Source organism: Ambystoma mexicanum, chromosome 5q, assembly GCF_040938575.1.
Source record: "Ambystoma mexicanum isolate Mex_15411 chromosome 5q, UKY_AmexF1_1, whole genome shotgun sequence".
NCBI classification, from domain to species: Eukaryota; Metazoa; Chordata; class Amphibia; order Caudata; family Ambystomatidae; genus Ambystoma; species Ambystoma mexicanum.
In genome coordinates this window covers 413,713,276-413,732,042 of record NC_090933.1, presented here as the reverse complement: position 1 = coordinate 413,732,042, position 18,767 = coordinate 413,713,276, and the positions used below count along the sequence as shown (strand labels likewise).

Below are 18,767 nucleotides of genomic sequence, written 5' to 3'. Positions count from 1 at the left end.
GGCTGAAGGAATGGCTGCTGGGGGTGGTGGTGGTGGTGGAGGTGAGCAAGGGGAAAGGCAGATTGAACTTGTACTGAACAACATTAGTTAAGGTTTTGAAGTGTACTGTAGATTGTTTCTGTTTTGTGTTGTACTTAATCACGGCACCATTTCTTTGTGCTTATTTACCATCTAATAACCGGGCAAAGACTATGTGCCCTTTTGAGGGCATTCAAGCCCCTTACATGCCAGGGTGTTATTTTGATCATACTGGGGCTGTCTAAAATCTAAGCTAGCTGGCATAAAATGAGGACCATGTACACCCAGACTTCCAGGGAGTGTAATGTAAAGCCCACATAACCCCTGCATACAAGTAAGGCATCAGACCTGAAATGGGGAGTTTGCATATATTTGTAACAAATGTGTGATTCAAAACCAAGTACCCTGTAAAAAATTGTGCTTTCTTGAGAATAGAGATATGAGATACTTGGAAACCGTCAACCTCAGTGATCAATGTGAGTGTTGGCACCACATTTGAAATGGTAAAATAAGCAGAGGCAATTCCCTCCACTAGTGGCATCATCACCATGTCTGATCAATGCTCTTGCCCCACCTCACCTCATCTCATGGCGGCAAGAGTGAGAAATAAGAATATGAAATAAAGGAGAAGCATACATCCCATTACCATGTGAACCAAGAACATGGAGCCAACAAGAAAATACGTTACGCTGAGTGTCAGATGAACACCAGTGTCAACGCCATGACCGTTGGACAATAGGGAGAACATGTTAACCCAAACTGCAAAGCATGATACATGGAACTGCAAAGGCCCACTCTAAATTAGCTTTTGGTGTCGAAGCTTGGGTTTCTCTGAATTGTAACATGCAGTGGAAAAGTATCACAATGGTGCAGTGGAGATACTTAAATCTAATGATGCTGCTCTTAGCATTGCACACATTTCCGAGATTCTTTACATTTGTTGTTGGAAATTCTGTATTTTATCACAGTCGTTACCAGACCATTGATGTGGTACACAACTTTCATAATCAGTCAGTTGCTGGTGGGTTTCTGTGGGGGCCTGTGGGAGGTGTGAATATTCCAAGGAGATCGACCCTCTCCCCAACAGGGAGCCACCCCCTTTGGAACTAAGGAGGTGAGCCTGCTACGTTGAACACCCCGTAGAGGACAGGGTAAGCAGGATCCCTCTGGAAGTGGCCTCCCTTTTTAGGGACCAGAAAACCCCAGACAGGGGCACAAGTCACCATCCCCCCCATCACTAACACCAATATGGGATGTGTGGGAGTTAAGGTGCATGATAGCCCTGTACCCACTTTTGTAATGACTGATACAGCTTCTGGCTTCAACTATCCCCAGTCCTCCTGGAAAACACCTGAGAAGCGAATAGACCAGCCCCCTGGATGAGCGTCATGGACAGAACTGATCAGGAAAACAGCTCGGCAAAGCCCGCAGAGTTCAATTGAGCTGCAAGGTTCAGAGGTGGTGTGGACGGTCGGATGGAGACAATGCCAGACGTGACATCCCAGCCTGCAGTCTGCGCTTTGGGAGTGCAATGAAGCACACCGATGAGTAACCAGAAGAGTGTGGTTCGAGGACGCAAACAAAGAGGACTCTCGGAGCGTCGAGGCAGAGGCCTGAGGATGAATCGCAGTTCGCACTTAGCGAGCAGGAAACGAGAATCGACAGCGGCCAATGCAGAACCAAGTTGACGAGTCACGTAAGCGGCTCCGTGGTGAACAGACTCCATGACCCTCTCATGGGGCCATGCTCAGTAGAAGCAGGTATGTGGTGGCTCCAGGAAACCGGGAGGCAAGACAAGGAAGAGGATGCATAACTCCAGAGCAGGGAAAGAACAGGCTAGACCTGGAGTGGGGAGTGAAAGAAGGCGCCCTAGAGTGGGGAGAGAGAGAAGGAATCGGACCCCAAAGGCAGGAGAGAAAGACACTGACCCTTGAGTGGGGAGAGGACCGAGAAGCCCCACAGTGGGGAGAGAGAAAGAGGCCAAACCCGGAGTCGACATAGCACAGAGAAGCCCCAGAATGGAGATCGAGAAAGAGACCAACCCTGTAACGGGAATAGAACAGAGAAGCCCCAAAGTGGAGCGAGAGAAAGAGACCGACCCTGGACTGTGCAGAGCACCCGGAAGCTCCAGAGTGGGGGGAGAGAAAGAGACCAACCCCAGAGTAGGGAGTCCATAGAGAAACCCCGGATTGGAGGGGGGGGGAAAGAAACAAACCCCAGATTGGTGAGAGTAAGCAGAAACCCTAGAGTGGGGAATCAGAGGAATCGAAGCACCAGAGTGGGGAGGAAAAGGCTAAGAAGAGCCCAGAGTGAGGAAACCATAAAGACAACCGTCTCCGCAAAGGGAGAAAGACTGTGAGACTTATAAGTTTGAAAAGGAAGAGAGAGACCTGGTGGAGCCTGGAACGATAAGACATTCCAGCACATTGCTTTGAATTCTGTAATGTTTACTATAAGAGATTTTGTGCAGTTAATCTTAAAGCCTGAGACTTGTCCTTTAGAATGGACACTGTTAGGTAGGGTAGTGATAGAAATGTGTATAAAAAAGAGACGGTTGTCTGCATACAGCATCCCTGGTCAATCCCTTGTATATCTTTGGAGTGGCGTATTTGTAGGCCAAGGATTTCTTGGCGAGGGTAAATAATTTTGGAGATGGGGGCAACCCTGGCAGGTTGCTCGTCTCAAGGGTACATAGTCTGAAAGTGTACCATTCAGATTTATACAAGTGGAAGGAATGGACATAATTAGCCAATATGCGTGTCATTACCATAAATTTGGGGACAAAGTCAAAGTGAGTTAGTAGTTTCTGTAAATAACTCCAGTCAATACGATCGAATGCCCTTTTGGCATCTATCGAAGGTAAGGCTAGCGACTTATTATGGTGATCCGCATAATCGATCTCATTGATTGCTCTTTGAAGGTTATCGTGAGCTTGGCGGCCAGGAATGAACCCTATCTGGACAGCTTAAATTAAAGCGGGGAGCACTGTCGCCAAGCAATTAGGCAGTATTTGGGAGTATGTTCTGGCTTCATAGTTTAATACGGTGATGGGTCTATATGATTCATGATGGCTGTTATCTTTCCCTGGTTTTGCTAATAGAGTTAAGGTCGTTTCTCCCATTGATGGTGTCACTGCTCCATTCATTAGAAAACTGTTATAAAGTTCCACTAAGTGCGGGGAAAGTATAGTTCTGAATTGTTTGTAAAATCGAGCAGAGAGCCCCTCTGACCCTGGTGACTTTTTAATGGGAAGGTTACAGATTTCCTGAATAACTTCCTCTGGAGTTAACAGGTGTTTCTAAGCTTGTTTTATCTGAGGAGGATATATTTGGTTTGATGAATTCAAGGATGTCATCACTTCTTCCCCTGGGAGAGTCCTCCCTCCACCATGTGGCCAGGGGACAGCATCCGCTACCTGATCCTGACCCTGGTGGCGGCTATGTGAGGGAGGACCACCTGGGGGCAGGTAACTCTCAGGGAAACTCGATGACATCAAGGGAGGAAATTGCATATCCTCCTATTCCCTTGAAGGGTTCTTTTTCAGTTCCCCAAGCCTTTATGCCAAGTTGTTATTTTCAATTTTTCATCTCGGTGTAATGATGGAGTGTTTGGCCGTCGAATTCCCAGTAGGGAGACAATGCGTACCACTGCAATAAGGAAGATTACTCCCCAAGCAGCCCAATGTTAATCTCCCTCAAGTTATTTAGATCCTGATTTGCCATCTGAAACTATTGGAAATGCTTTTTCGCACTCTGTAGATAACTTGCCAAATGCCCCTCCTAAAATTACTGACAACATCACTTTAACCCCTACACATAGAAGGTCAAATTTGCCCTTAAGACTCCCTAAAGGCATATCCTCAAACTCTGCCTGTAAAATGACACAAGTTGACTTTCCCTTTTTAAATAATGAAACCACTGCCACAAGGAAAATGCCACTGCAGCCAGGTCGTAAAGGGTTTCATAAGCTGGCGACCCATAATGATGACATAAAGCCAAGTTTGACAGAAGCCTCAGTGAGAGGAATGGCATCATGAGATCAAGCTTTCTGTAATATCTATCTTTTAGATTTAAAATAATGTAGCCTCCGCAGGACATCTGGAGTAAATCCTTGTGGCTGCTGACAGTTCGTGAAAACTGTGACTTTGGTCTAGAGTGATATCGATTGCCAGGGGCTCATCTATGATGGCGGTAAACAACGCAAGCGTATATTCTTCTGAGTTGGACACTTCCTTAGGAATCGCACAAAGTCTAAGCAGTTTTCCCTGTCTTCTCTTTTCTCATCTGTGAGCCATTGGTGCTCTTCCAGGTAACAAACTCTTCGTTCGAGGGTATCCTGATTTGATTGAGTAGTTACAGAAGGCTGTTTCCAATTAATCTAGTCACATTTCTACCCCTTTAAGTTCATGTCTCTCGGAAAGAATCACACAGTTCTTGCATCAAGGTTGCTATGTCATGCTTCAGTGTCAGAAGTAGTAGATGGGATTTATCACCTTTTGTGGCCTGAGCGGTTTCTTTCTTCAAGATTGGAGCCTCATTAATTGAGGAGGCTAAGGGCTCTGAAGACAAGTGAAATCACTCTAGGCTCCACAAGCCACTTCCTAAACTTGTGCATTCCGTTTGGCACTCCCCTAATGCAACATTTCTCCTGTGGGACCTCCCACCAAGTGCTGTAGATTGGAATCGGAGTAGTCTGCCCAACACGTTTCTAACCAATCATCCTCTTGTCAGTTAAGTAACGGGCTTACAGAAGCATTGTGACACAATGCTAGCTTTGACAAACATGGTATGGATCCCTCAGCCATTGTTTTTTTTAACCTGTGTGTGGGTCCAGTGGCTGGATTCCTAAGCACATTTGGATAGACGGGTATGGATGTGACATCGTGTGATATAAATCTGAGGGTTTTGAATTTTGAAATATAGGCAGGTCTCCTAATGTGCCACTAGAGCCCCCATTAGGGGATGTGTTTGACTGTCTCGTCCTAGCTCATATTAGTGGGAATTTGTCTGCCCTTGCATCTCTACCTGTTACTAGACCTTGGGCCTCATTACGACCCTGCCGGTCTGGAAAGACCGTTGTTTCCGGACAGACTGATTAAGGGTCCTGCAGGCGGGATTTACACCACCCGCCTGCAGGCGCAAATGGAAACACCAGCTCCGTCATAGACGGAACCAGTGTTTCCATTGTCCCTATCCCCATGCAGTTCTATGGGACTCTATGGGATTGGGGATTTACAGAATTCCGCCTCCGGAATTCCCAGGTCACCGGGGTCGTAATGCCCCAGTGATGCCGGGAATCACAGAGGCGGAATGGTAATACGGGTCTGGCGGTAGCCTGCTGGTTTTTCCGGCACGGTTACCGCCGGACTCATAATGATGCCCCTTGTCTTCCAAATGCTGGCAATTAGCGCCAAAATCCTCAAGCACCTGAGGGGCACACTGTCCCCTAGAATACTGGCTGGGAAGTGGCAGTCACTCTATGCAGACCATTCCACATGCATATGATGTTTCATCCTTCAATACATTCTGCTGATTGGAGTCAAAAAAAACGTGTGCACCTTAATTAGTCTATAGTGATAATGTCCCATTTGTATTGATGCCTCACAAGGCTGAACTGAGCATGAAACACAGGAGCTCAGATGCTGGGCATCCTTTGTTGATGGCAGACTGCCACGCCACCCAGAATAGTCAGTGTTAAAAAACATATTTATTAAGTCACACTAATATATAAATCTAAATACGCTAGATGCTGAGTAGGAATAGCTTGTTAAAGGTGGCTCAGTAACTGTTGGACCATATTATGGCACCACTAGAGACCATGGGTACAAATATGCGACTTAGATGCATCTATTTAAGATTTATGTGCAATCAACTTTGCACCTATATGTGTGAGGCCAGAGGAAGGCAATAATAAAAGAAAATGGATTTTGTCGAGCATGTAAGGACACATCTAGCTAGACTTGAGAATTGGAGACATCTGATTTTCGGTGCAGGGAAATAAAGAAGTTACGCACGGACTACTTTGGTTGGTATGTAAGAGATTTTAGAATAATAGACACAGAAAACCTGTGGGGATTTCTGTGGGATGGATCTCAAATGAAATTAATATTTGTCCTAATAGGTTTTATCAAAGGATGTTCTATGTTTTTTGGGGAAGACTGGAAGTTTGAAAGGTAGTTTTATCATATACCGTAGCTGTTATGATTTTAGGTGTTAGTTTCTAAGTAATGGAGTTATGAAGAGTGTTATAAATAGTGATTGGTCATGAACTCAAGAATTGTATGCAGATTATTAAGGGGATGTGATATATTATTTTATGGTATTGTATTTGTTTTTGTATTATATTGCATTGCATTTGCATAGAGGTTTGATCAACCAAAATACAATTTAAAAAATAGTTATATGCAACTTTTCCAGTCCCCTAAAGGTGTATAGCATGTAAATATGTGATAGGATCTTTGGCACAATCAGCAGCCACACCGAAAGGAATCTTAATTTTACTCCACAGTGCCTGTGGCAGAGTTAGGAAGGGGGCCCTGTCAGGAGGGAGAGGGGGGTAGGTACCCATCTCAACCTGAGGCAGAAGGCCTACTAGGGTTTTCACCAGAGTTGCTCCTGCCCAGTGGTGGGGTTAGGAAGTTTGAAGAGCCCCAGTCTCTGCCCCTCCCCCCACGGTTCGTGCCCTGCTGCATGTCCAAGGTACCTCTGTCAATTGCTCAATGCGTGCCGTACCGTTTAGTTTAGTTATATTGTAGTTTCTCTGCTGTGTGAAACCGACGGCTTTTCAAATAGATGGGGAAATGCCAGCACTGGACTAGCGAGTCTTCTAACATCAAAGGAAGAACTAACACTGCTCTGCAATGTCAGCATGGCCACCGGAACCTGCACCAGAAAGACTGACCCGAGCACTACACCTGAAACAGGGGTGGGTTTAAACGGGGGATTTAAAGTTTCCCTCTGCTGTGGCACAACCCTGGGGAAAATAGTCAGACCATATTGGCCCCAAGAAGGTAAACAGATGAACCAATGCAAGGGAAAGGAGAGAAGGGCACAGGAAGTCGGGGGTATTAAAGCCCTTCAAGACAAAGATGGAGCAAGCAGTGTGTGGTTGAAGTCAAGTGGGTTTGATGCAGACCGAGAGACCAGGCAGAGGAAGGATGGTGGAGCAAAGCATTGGGAAAATTGTGGCAGAGATTGTTCCAGGTGAAGTGTGTTGTGCGAGAAAGTGGTACTTGTTATTAAGAGTGAGGCTGTGAATGAGTGAGGGGTGTTAGAGACAAAGTGGAAGTGAGTGAGAGGCGTGTCTAGGGGAGTGTAAGAGGTTAGTGAATGAGGGATAAGAGGTGTAGAGTGGAGAGTAGAGATGGGCTATAGGAAATATGAGAAACTAGAGAGGAGATTGGAGGGGAGAGCAGAGTGGTGAGAGGAGAGTGAAGCATAAAAAGGAAAGTGGTGAGAGCAGAGTGTAGTATAAACAAGGGAGGGGAAGCGAGAGAAGGGAAAAGTAGAGTAGAGAAAGGAGAGGAGAAGCTAAGGGATTGTGTGACCATCGAAGAAACAGAAGGAGACAGTTGGAAATGGAGAGTGGGAGCAGAGCGAGGATGAGAGGCAGTGAGGAGAAGGACACATCAGGGAAAATAATGCAATGATGTGAAACTTCACAGTGGGAGTAACTGGCCATTTGGAAAGGCACCAGACCATAAAGACCATCTTGAAATATTATCCCTGGGAGTCGGTAGGAAATGTTACCATCTAGAATAATCCCAGAATAAGTAAGATGGAAAAGGATAAGACCTGTAGGCCATCATCATAGATAGAACTATAGATAATAAGTGGTACCGATATATAGTGCACAAAATGGGATACAGTAAAGCCTATGCTAGGGAGGTGGGAAGCCCACGCAAGACAAGAGAAAGATGACATTTAGTGTGCCACATTTGTCACCTACAGTCATTCTACTGTTTTATCTGTGACATACAAAATAAAAACCCTTGAACCTTCCATCGAAGCCTGGGGGTTCTTGAGGCCATCTGTGACAAACCTCATAGTTCTTTTCGTAGGTTCACTAGATTTAACACCACATACGGTTGCTTTATAGACTCTGTTAATAGGTCTAATTTTGCCTGTTCTATAACAGATTTCGAATTGGAATGTTAAAAGCTGAACACATCAACCGCAATGGATAGAATTGTATATGTGGATGCTTTTTTGTATTGGAGGATGCCGGAAGGCTGGTGTTCTGACCGACCAAGAAGCCAAGGTCAGGGAAGAGACGGAGAATGGAAAGCAACCATCTCGTCTGGAGGTGCGACCATAAGGAAGCCGTGGTGGTCCTTGAGCCCAGTAACCGACACCGAGATCAGAGTGCACCCGAGAGTCCAGAAGCCCAAGTTCTGCATAAGAAGTGGAATAGCTGTCGAGTGAGTGAAGCAGCGGAATGGAAGCGAATGCTCCTGAGGCAAGAACTCGGCTGAGAGGTACGAACATTGATAATCAAGGCTGGGGAAGCCAACAAGGTTACGTGAGCCTGACAAACCAGAGTAGAGAGAAATCAAGCCCATCAGAGGGCCCTAGGGCTTCGGAGATCCCTGAGAAGCTAAGACTGTCGAGGATGGAGAAGCTGCAGAGGTGGGAACCTGATAAACCCAAGCAGAGAGAAAGCAAGCCTATCATAGGGCCATAGGGCTTCAGAGAGCCCCGAGAAACTAAGAGATTGTCAAGTGTGGGGAAGCCAGCGAGGTTACGGGAGTCTAATTTACCGAGTGGGCAGACACCCTATATAAATCAAGTAACAGCAAGGCTAATAGAACACCAGAGGACTTTGGGGACTCCTGAGAAACAAATAGGCCATTACATTTGAGGCTGGGAGAGCCATCAGGGTTGCGGGAACCGAGAGAACCGAGAACACCCAAACTAGCTGAGGCACCACCAAGACTGGGCTAAAGTAAGCCTGTCAGACGGCCAGCAAGTTCAAGAACCAAAACGTTTAATAAAGAGAACAGTACAGAAAGAGTAGCTGGAGGATTTCAAGTATCTATTAGAATTTGGAGAAATTGGATGAATAAAAACCCTATTTTTCCTGAAGAAGAGGAAACGCATGAAAGATATTAACATTTGAGCTACAGAACCTGCAGTGAGGTTGTGAACTGTGTTTTGAGATATTGACGTACTTTGTAAACCTGCTGGAAAGAGCTCCAAGTGATTGGGTCAGGTAGAAGCCAAGGACAGAGGCTATTGTTCTGGCTGCCTTCTTTTTGCTATTTTTCTTCAGTGGTATGGCCAGTTCGCTTCTAGGATTTAGTTCGCTTCTAGGACTATTTAATTTTGGACTCTGACAAGCACCATTAGTTCATTAGGCATGAACTTCGCTCATAGTGGAAGGGCTAGCCAGGTGATTTTCTTTTTCTTTTACATTTAAAAAAAAATTAACATGGTATATAGTAGTCTGACTCCTTCTGGTTCCACGCTACATTGATACCCGCTCGGCATGGTTTGGACTTTCAAGGCTTATTCATCAATGGCACATCTTGAGGGCATTAGTTATGAACATTGAGACTTTAATTTATTCTGGAGATTGAAACGTGCAATCTAAACTGTCTCCTGACTTAGATCGCTGAAGCCTGGCATGCCGTAACATGTCCTGATTTGGGGGAAAACAGAGGAAAGGCAATGGGGAAAATCATAATAATTAGGTCTCACACAAGCTACTCGGAGTGGGTATATACCGTGTGTGCCTTTGTAAGACCCCATTTTCTTTCAAGTCAGCTTATGGAAGCAATGAACACTCCCTGCCAGTGTCATATACGCTTCTTTAGATTATAAAAAGAGAAGGCACAATCACTTTACCTCTTTCACGTTACGCTTTAGGAAAGGTGCTGGTATGATTTATCTGATGCCAGTAGGTCATCAGAATAATATAATTGGTGCACATCTCGTATGTATCTATTCTGGATGAAGTCATCCAATTCAACCTGTTTGTGCGCATTTTTGTTTTATTCATAGAAAAAAGATATTAACTGTATTCATTTTCTGTTTACATCTATTTTCTGAATTCTGATGCAGAACTTATTACTGCAGAAAACCTGCTTTGCTGTACTTAGTTTTATGTTGATCTTTAAAAAAAATCAGGTAAACGCATTTTAGGAATTCTTTACATTTGACAAATCTGCTTTATTATGTTGCAATGTGATGTTCACGATCTTTTCTTATGATTAACATATAATGGTATGTGTTTATAAATGGTCTTCATAAGCCAACAATGATAACATATGAATGAGTGGGAGTTAAGGCTGTGAGGAGGCTGAATTGCAGTAAATGCTCCCAAGTGTACAGGAAAATGGCTACCGTGAGCTTTTTGTGCAGCACTGACTGAAGCTGAAATAGCATCACAGCAAGCCTCTTTATTTTCCTTGACAGTGCACTGTTTCTGCTGATAGCTGCTGGCTGTCTTCCATTACATGATGCACAGGTAAGATATCGTACAAATGTTGATCCCTAATGCTGATGTAACTACAAAATGGAAGGCTGTCTTTGTAATTGCAGACCCTAATTAACCTGCCAGAATACACCAAGCACATTTACTGTCCGCTGCCTTCTGTACTTTCAAACTGATGGCGTGAGTTGCTCTGTACTTTCATTGCATTACTTGTTTTGACCTTATATGTGAGTGTAGCAGTGCATACTGTGGTTAGTTGAAGAAACTCCCAACCTTATTATGACTGGCCGCTAACCCCACCCAGGCGCAGTATAAAATCTTTTAGGGTTTAGAAGACCACTCCATCAAAGACACCTAGAAACATATAATTGGGGTACACTCACTTAGGGATCAGAAAAAAAAACTATTTACAAGTCCTGTGGATAATACCTAAGAGAAAGACCTTGCATGGCCGCATACTAGAATGTCCCGATCAGACAGACTTCAAAAGCTGCACATATAGACACTGTATTTACCCACCTTGGCCAACTATCATCCCAACCATTGACTGGAGTATATACTTCCCAGGCCACCTACGACCAAGTGAATCCAATTTCAGACTGCATATGGGAGATAGCTATTTTATAGCTGTCTCCCATATGCCACCTAAAAATAACCCCTAGCCCAGACAACAAGTGGGAAGAAGCATAACAACTTTCCAGGTCTCTCCAGAGAGATTGCAATCTATTTTGAAACATACCCACAGAGTAAAGTCAGAGATCTGAGAAACTGCTAACTGTGTGGTGCATTACAGTCTCTCTGGCCACAACCTTCCTAAGCCAAGGAGGACGAAAGGATTACTCAAAGTACTGTAGAACGGACTGTGGCTGTAGAAAGGAATCTAAGATGACCGATAGAACCATCAACTGAAACAAGTAGACTCATTAGCCAATGCAGAGAAGGTCAGTTGTGGTAAATCAGGAAGAATAACCAAGTTAACCAACTAAGACAACACCTTAGTGGCTCCAGCCAAACCCAGGGGCTGAGGCTAGGGCACATGAGCATTCAAACCCATGGGCAGAAGAGTGCTACCAGAACCAAAAACACTAAACTGCATGATTACCAGTTTAATAGGACATATGTGTCTTGTTGACTTTTCTGAATTTGCCCAAGTGTGATTCAGACCTGAGGGAAGGAGGACGTTTTTTCCAAGTCTTAGAGCTGTTAGGAACTCATGCTGGCAACAGTAAAGACAGACACAAGTGATCACAGTTCAAGGATGTTTATTAAATTGTATAAATGGGTGCGAAAACGCCTAATCTAAACTTAAATCTAAGATGGGAGCAAGCTACGACCATCAAATAATAATAAGGCAGTTCTAGTGGCGTCTTGTCAAATAAAAAAGGCCTATACTAAAAGAAATATTGCAAATCCTTACTGCCAAGTTACAAAATAGTGTGAGATAACGTTCACCAGATAAGAATGAAGTGTTCACAAAATAAGTCAGGATGGTATAAATGGAGTCTCCCTTCCCCACGTTTTTTAGCATGGGACAAGGTAGGACTCTCGAGCACAACACACTCCTGGGCTTCTCGAGCACAAGCTTACAATTAGTTTCCAAAATATCAGGGCCTTCTGTGGCCAAGTCTCTTTTACACCAAGTCTCTTGCCTCAGATGGCCTGATGTACTATAAACAACAGACCAAAATGCTCCTTTCAGTAATCTTCCCGTTGGATGATTTCCCTTCACCCATAGATCCCCATCAACCGGGCTCCGATCCCTTTTGGAATGTTGGCCTCCCTCAATCGGTTTCACTACTGTCTTTCTTTCAAGATATCAGCAACTTGTAACCTTCAAGAGTCTCAATGTCTTTTTAAACAACCATTCATTATGGACATCCCTCAGCCGGGTTCACCCTTGTCGACACAATGTTTACGGGGTGTTACATTTTGCTCTCATGTGCGGGCATCTCTCAGCCGAGTTCACATTTTCCAGTTTACACAGTTCACTTAGTTGTGACACCTTGCAGGATTCACTTCCTTTAGCTTTTTCCAGCCCCCGATCAGGCTTTCTCGTAAGCCCCAGTCAGGCTTCACTTTAGCCCCCGGTCAGGCTTCACACATTCACCGTTCGCACAGCGTTGCCCTCAGCCGGGCGCAAAAGCCTATTTTACAATGTCAAAACTTTGGTAATGGGTTAAGTACTTTCGATTGTACAAGGGGTTTTGCCTCGACCCTTGCATGACCTCCTTAACTTTATTCCGGCCATTCCTACGGCCTCTTGTTACTATTATGTTCCCAAGAAAAGGGGACCAGCCAGAGTCTTTCGAATGGATGCCCACGTGGCGCCGCACCACTCTGCAGCTGGTCTTTCCCAGGGCTTTAAAAGTTCACTTATCACACAAGTTCTTTGTTCATAATAAGTAGCTGTTTGCAACCTTCACTCAACACCATCCGGTTTACTATCGGTTCTCCCACCGACTCATCGGCTGTGCTGACCTCCTTGTTGTTTCTTGTCTCTGGAGTCAAGGATAGTACCACGGTAGCAAGCAGGCCTCCCTGCCTCATTTATCAGTGCGGAAGGGTTCTGTGCACCGTAGACACATCTGTTACACCACACGTCAGCTGTAGTTCCCGGTATTATGATTCCTTTCACTGAGGCTTTGCAGGTTTGAGTCAAAAAGGGCAAGGGCACTTCCCTACTTGTTGTCCTTTCCGGTCTCGCCGCCTTTCTTCTCTGTTTGAATTGCCATGCTGGAATAGCTGCTTCCTCATGTTTGCTTGTTTGTTTTATTATTTATAATGCGCGACATACCCTCAGGTAACAGATCGCAGCAGTTACAAGTATATGCAAAGCTTAGTTACAACAACGTAAATATTTACAGGCAGGTATTACATACAAAGTATACACAGGTAAAACATATTCGAGGGGATTGGGTCCTCCAACGTATTCCATATCTATGACAGTAATCACCACAGCTGTGCTGCTTCGGAAAATCTTTCGGCGTCTGCTGTTCGTTTGTGAAGTTTTCCTTCGTAAGATGTCTACCTCGTCTTCCAACCCTTGTCCGGGCTTTAAGAAGTGCGGAGACTGCGGGTCCAAGATGCCGGTGACGGACTCGCACGATGCCTGCCTCTGGTGCATCGGGGAGGCCCATGACACGGATGATTGTGTCGACTGCCAGTCGCTTACGTCCAAAGTCTTGCGGGAGCGCAAGAAGAAACTGTTGGTAGGTAAGGTGTCCAAGCCACGGAAGTCGAGGTCTGCAGGGCTTTCGACGGACGATTCGAGGAGCAACTCTCCGCATCGTCATCGGAAGTCCAGTGGGTCTCGGTCCCAGAGTAGGTCCCGCCACTCCTCTGCCTCTTCAAGGCACTCCCGGAAGCGTCGTCATCGGTCGCCTTCCCCGTCCTCATCCAAGGACTCCGCCCGTCGGCGGGTCGCTTATCCCACCAAGCATGCGACGCCGGAGGAATGGGCTTCCTTCGGGAAGAAAATGTTAGTGATTCTCGAATCGCAGGGCACTGGTCCGTCCGCGTCTCCGAGTGGGGTTGGTCGTGATCGGTCGAGAGACACTGCTCGTACGCCTTCGGGCTCGGGTGGTCGGCACGATTCGCGGGAAAGGTCCCGCTTGGACAAGGAGAATCGTTCTCGTCATGCCCGTTCCAGGTCCCAGTCCTCGACGCGCACGAGACCGTGTGCACCTGTGGTGTCTTCGAGGAAGACATCGACGCCTGTGGCGCCGAGGTCGTTGATGGACTCTTTCGAGGCTCCGTCTCCGAAGAAGTCGTCGACGCTATCGGCGCCCAGGCCGTCGAGGGACATGCTTGGGGTCCGCCCTCGAGGCCTGTGTCGATGCCGTCGATGCTGTCGGCGCCGCATTCGGCGTCGACACCGATTCACTCGACTCCCTCGACGCCTTTCGAGGCTGTTTCGACGGGGGTACCCCGGGGCACGGTGGAGCCCCCTAGAAAGGCTCTGGCCAAGGTCAAGCATGGCTTTGTTCCACATTCTGTGCCTTCTTACCACCATCTTGAGTTTATTTCGGAGGTGGATGAGGGCTCTGATGATGGCATGGTTCCTGATACGGCGCCAGATGAGATTCTCTCGGGCCATAGTCAAATTGAGGACCTGCGTCAGTCCCTGCATGACGCCAGTGGTCTGGACACCTCTCCGGAGGTGGAGTTTTATAGGCCTGAGCCTGGCACTCATGCCGACTCCTCGTACCGGCGCCTTATGTCTAGGGTCACCGAGTATTTGGGGTGGTCTGCTCACCCAGGGGATTTTCTTCAGGATGACCTTACGGATATCCTTGACCACGGTCCATCAACTGACCCGGTACTGCCATTCCATATGGCTCTACAGAGGAGGGTGGTGGCGGCTTGGACTGCTCCGGAGAGTCTCCCGGCAGTGGGCAAGTCTTTGCCGCGAAAATACCGCCCAGCCAGTATCGACCCCTGCTACTTGACCAAGCACCCCACTCCGGAGAGTTTGGTGGTGCAGACGGCAACGGCCCCAGCAAAGCAGGCGTCGTATCCTACCATCCCTCCTGATAGGGACGACAAACGTTTTGATGGTTGGGCGAAGAAAGTGTTTTCTTCAGGGGGTATGGCGCTTCAGGCGGCCAACTCTGTATGTGCCTTGTCTCGATTCACGCACACTCTGTGGAACTGTTTCCTTAGTGGCTGAACATAATCCCGAAGGGGACGAACAGCATGGTTTCCTTGCTATGGTCCAGGATGGCAAGGATGCCATGTGTGAGGCCGTTCAGTCGGGTTTGGACATGGCAGGTTGCGTCAGCCGGTCCATGGCGGCGAGGACCGTGATACGCAGGTTTGCGTGGTTGCGGAAGTCGGGGTTTGCTCCTGATGTGCAGGCCCGGCTTCTCAACATGCCCTTTGACGGGGAACATCTTTTTGGCAGCAAGGCTGACGAGAGCCTTGAGAGGTTGCAGACCTCTAAAGCTGCAGCGAAGTTGTTGGGCGCTGCAGTTCGACAAACTCCGCCTTTTCGTCCTAGGGGACAGCAATGGAGGGGAGGTTCCTTTCGTTATTACTCATCCTTTGGTAAAGCAAGAGGAGCTGCCAGTCAAAGGGGTCACCGTAGGAGTGCCAGAGGTGGATGACAAGGTACTCGAGGTGCCAAGGCCGCTCGGGCAGCTGCCTCTTTGCCCTCAGGCAACGCCGCAGCCGCTTCAGCTCAGTCATGAGGCCATGTCCCATGGTTCGCTGGTTGGGGGAAGGCTGGCGCAGCATCTTGTAGAGTGGCGTGCCATTACTTCAGATGTGTGGGTTCTGGAGATCATAGCCCACGGCTACTGTCTTCCTTTCCGGCAGCGGCCTCACGACAATCCACCGGGGAATCTCTCTTTGAAGAGTCCGGATCCGCTCCTTGCGCCGGAAATTCAATCCCTGCTGGAGAAAGGCGCCATAGAACTGGTGCCTGTAGCGGAGAGGAACAAGGGATGCTATTCCCCTTATTTTTTGATTTCCAAGAAAGACAGGGGATTAAGACCCATCATGGACTTGTGCGTTTTGAACAAACTCCTCAGGAAGGACAAGTTCGAGATGGTTACTCTCTCTCAAGTCCTCCAGGCCCTTCAACTTCAGGACTGGTTGGTGTCTCTCGACCTCAAGGACGCTTATTTTCATGTGCCGATCCATCCAAAGCACAAGAAGTACCTGAGGCACTTTCAGTTTCGGGTCCTGCCATTCGGATTGACCTCCGCCCCAAGGGTCTTCACCAAGCTCATGGTAGTGGTGGCAGCGTATCTCGGGAAAGGGGGGATTCACGTCTACCCCTACCTGGACGATTGGTTGATCAGGGCGCGCTCTCCCAAGCAAGTCCTGGATCATCTGTCAGTCACCTGCCACTCCCTCCACAAGCTGGCCTTCTAGTCCCATTTGACATCAACTCAGAGGCTCCAGTACATCGGAGCAGTGCTCGACATGTCCCTGGGGCAGTGTTTTCCTCCCCAGGTGAGGGCTCATCACATTCAGCAGATGGTGCACAAGTTTCAGCTTGCCCAGAGTCTCCCAGCGTTCAGGATGGGGAGCTCATGCCACCGAGTTGACAGTCAGCGGTCGTTGGTCTCCGTCTGAGTCCAGACTCCATATCAATCTGTTGGCGCTGAGGGCCGTCAGGCTAGCCCTGAAGGCTTTTCTGCCGACTGTGCGAGGGAAAAATGTCCTGATGCTGACGGAAAACACGGTGGCCATGCACTACCTCAACAAAAAGGGGGGGCGGGGTCACTTCCTCTGTGCAGGGAGGCGATGCAGCTCTGGTTCTGGGCAATCAAGCAGGAAGTTTCGATCTCGGCAGTTCATCTGGCCAGAGACGAAAACGAGACGGCGGACGCTGTGAGCAGGCAGAGCACGATCTCTCACGAGTGGGAGTTGGCTTGGGAGATTCCCCTGGAGATCTTCGCCCTTTGGGGGACCCCTCAAGTGGATCTCTTCGTCTCCAGTGTCAACCGGAAGTGCGAAAGGTTCTGCTCGCGGGAATTTCCTCCAAAAGGAGCCTTAGGAGACGCGTTCGTGGTGGAGTGGTCATTCCCACTGCTGTATGCGTTTTCTCCAGTCCCCGTCATCCCGCAAGTGCTGCAGAGGTTACAAAGGTTCGGTTCCCGGATGATCCTCATTGCTCCGGCGTGGGACCGGAGGACGTGGTACCCGGACCTTCTCGACTTGTCCATCTGCCCTCCACGTCGTCTTTCCTACCGAGACGATCTGCTCTCACGGGAGGGAGGGTCAGGTTCTCCATCCATCCAGAGGTCAGATCCCTCCTTCACGCTTGGTTTCTGAAAGGTTGAGGTATAAGGTCTGGGACCTCCCTGAAGACGTGATGGAGTTGTTGCTTTCGGCCAGAAGTCCCGCAAATAAGACCCTGTACCGATGCCATTGGCGAAAGTTCTGCGACTGGTGCAGGGTTTTGCATGTGACATTCCTGTGGTTCTGTCTTTTTTGCTTTCTTTAGCCCACAGGGGCTTGCAAGTGGGTACTGTTAAAGGTTACCTGGCGGCGCTGTCCATATTTAAGTGCTTGTCTGAAGAGTGTTCTTATTTAAAAATTCCTTTAATTTCTCAGTTTCTCAAAGGGCTCACTAATGTGTTCACTCCGTCACCTTTCCAGGTGCCTGGTTGGGATTTGAACCTTGTCCTCAAGTTTCTGATGGGTGCTCCATTTGAGCCTTTGCATTCATGCCCTTTGAGACTGTTAACTCTTAAAACTGTATTTTTGGTTGCGGTCACTTCCGCTCGCAGAGTGAGTGAGTTACAGGCACTTTCAGTTAAGCCACCCTTCACTGTATTTCAGAAGGACAGGGTTGTCTTTAGAGTTCGTCCTACCTTTCTTCTGAAGGTTGTGTCGGAATTTCATTTAGGCCAGAAGGTTGTTCTTCCGGCATTTCATCCTCCTCCACTTCCTGGTAAGGAAGAGGAGAGGCTCCATAGGCTCGATCCTAGGAGAGCTTTAAGCTTTTATATTTCAAGCATGTCCCGGGTCAGAGTGGACGATCAACTCTTCATTGGCTACGCTGGAAAGCGTTTGGGACAAGCTGTGACTAAGCAGACTTTGTCTCGCTGGATTATTCTGGCTATTTCTGAGTGTTATTGCTTGGTGGGTAAGGACCCACCGGTAGGCTTGCGGGCCCATTCTACCAGGGGTATGGCTGCCTCTACTGCGTTACAGAGGGGTGTTCCTATTCCTAACATCTGTGACGCAGCCAACTGGGCTTCGGTCCATACTTTTGTACGTCACTACTCCCTCGATTCCATCCGTGGGCAGGATCTGGCCTTTGGCAAGGCGGTCCTTTGCTCCGCAATTTGATTGAGCATTCTAAATTTCTTGTTCTAAATTCCTTTCCCACCTCCTTGCATTGGTACTGCTTTGGGAGTCTGCCATAGATATGGAATACGTCGGAGGACCCAATCCCCTCGAAGAACAAGTTACTCTCTTACCTGGTAACATTCTTTCGATGCAATGGTCCGACGACGACGTATTCCATATCGCTCCCTTCCTGCCTTCCCCGCTACAGAATTTCTTATGCGATTGCAGCTTACGTTTCCGCAAGGCTTTGTGTGGTCAGACTGGCAGAAGACTGGTGCCACACGTTCTGGGGAAAAAACTACAACTGAGGCTACGGGCGTCGTGCGTCCTACTTATAACATCCAGTGACGTCGGCCGTTGGAGGAGGTCCTCGAGGGCGGCGTATTGACGTCATCGACGCAGGACGCAGATGCCGAAAGATTTTCCGAAGCAGCACAGCTGTGGTGATTACTGTCATAGATATGGAATACGTCGTCGGACCATCCCATCGAAAGAACGTTACAGGTAAG

The 18,767-nt window shown here is 47.6% G+C and overlaps 1 protein-coding gene across 4 annotated transcripts in view; it reads left to right on the top strand.

The window, feature by feature from the left end:
• The window catches only part of TMEM241 (transmembrane protein 241), a 1,254,706-nt gene that overhangs the window by 560,364 nt on the left and 675,575 nt on the right, over positions 1–18,767 (top strand). For all 4 annotated transcript variants that reach the window (XM_069620899.1, XM_069620898.1, XM_069620897.1 and 1 more), the window contains one exon: positions 10,434–10,485. In XM_069620899.1, the coding sequence (XP_069477000.1) occupies positions 10,434–10,485 (52 nt within the window). The remainder of the gene's footprint in view (positions 1–10,433; positions 10,486–18,767) is intronic.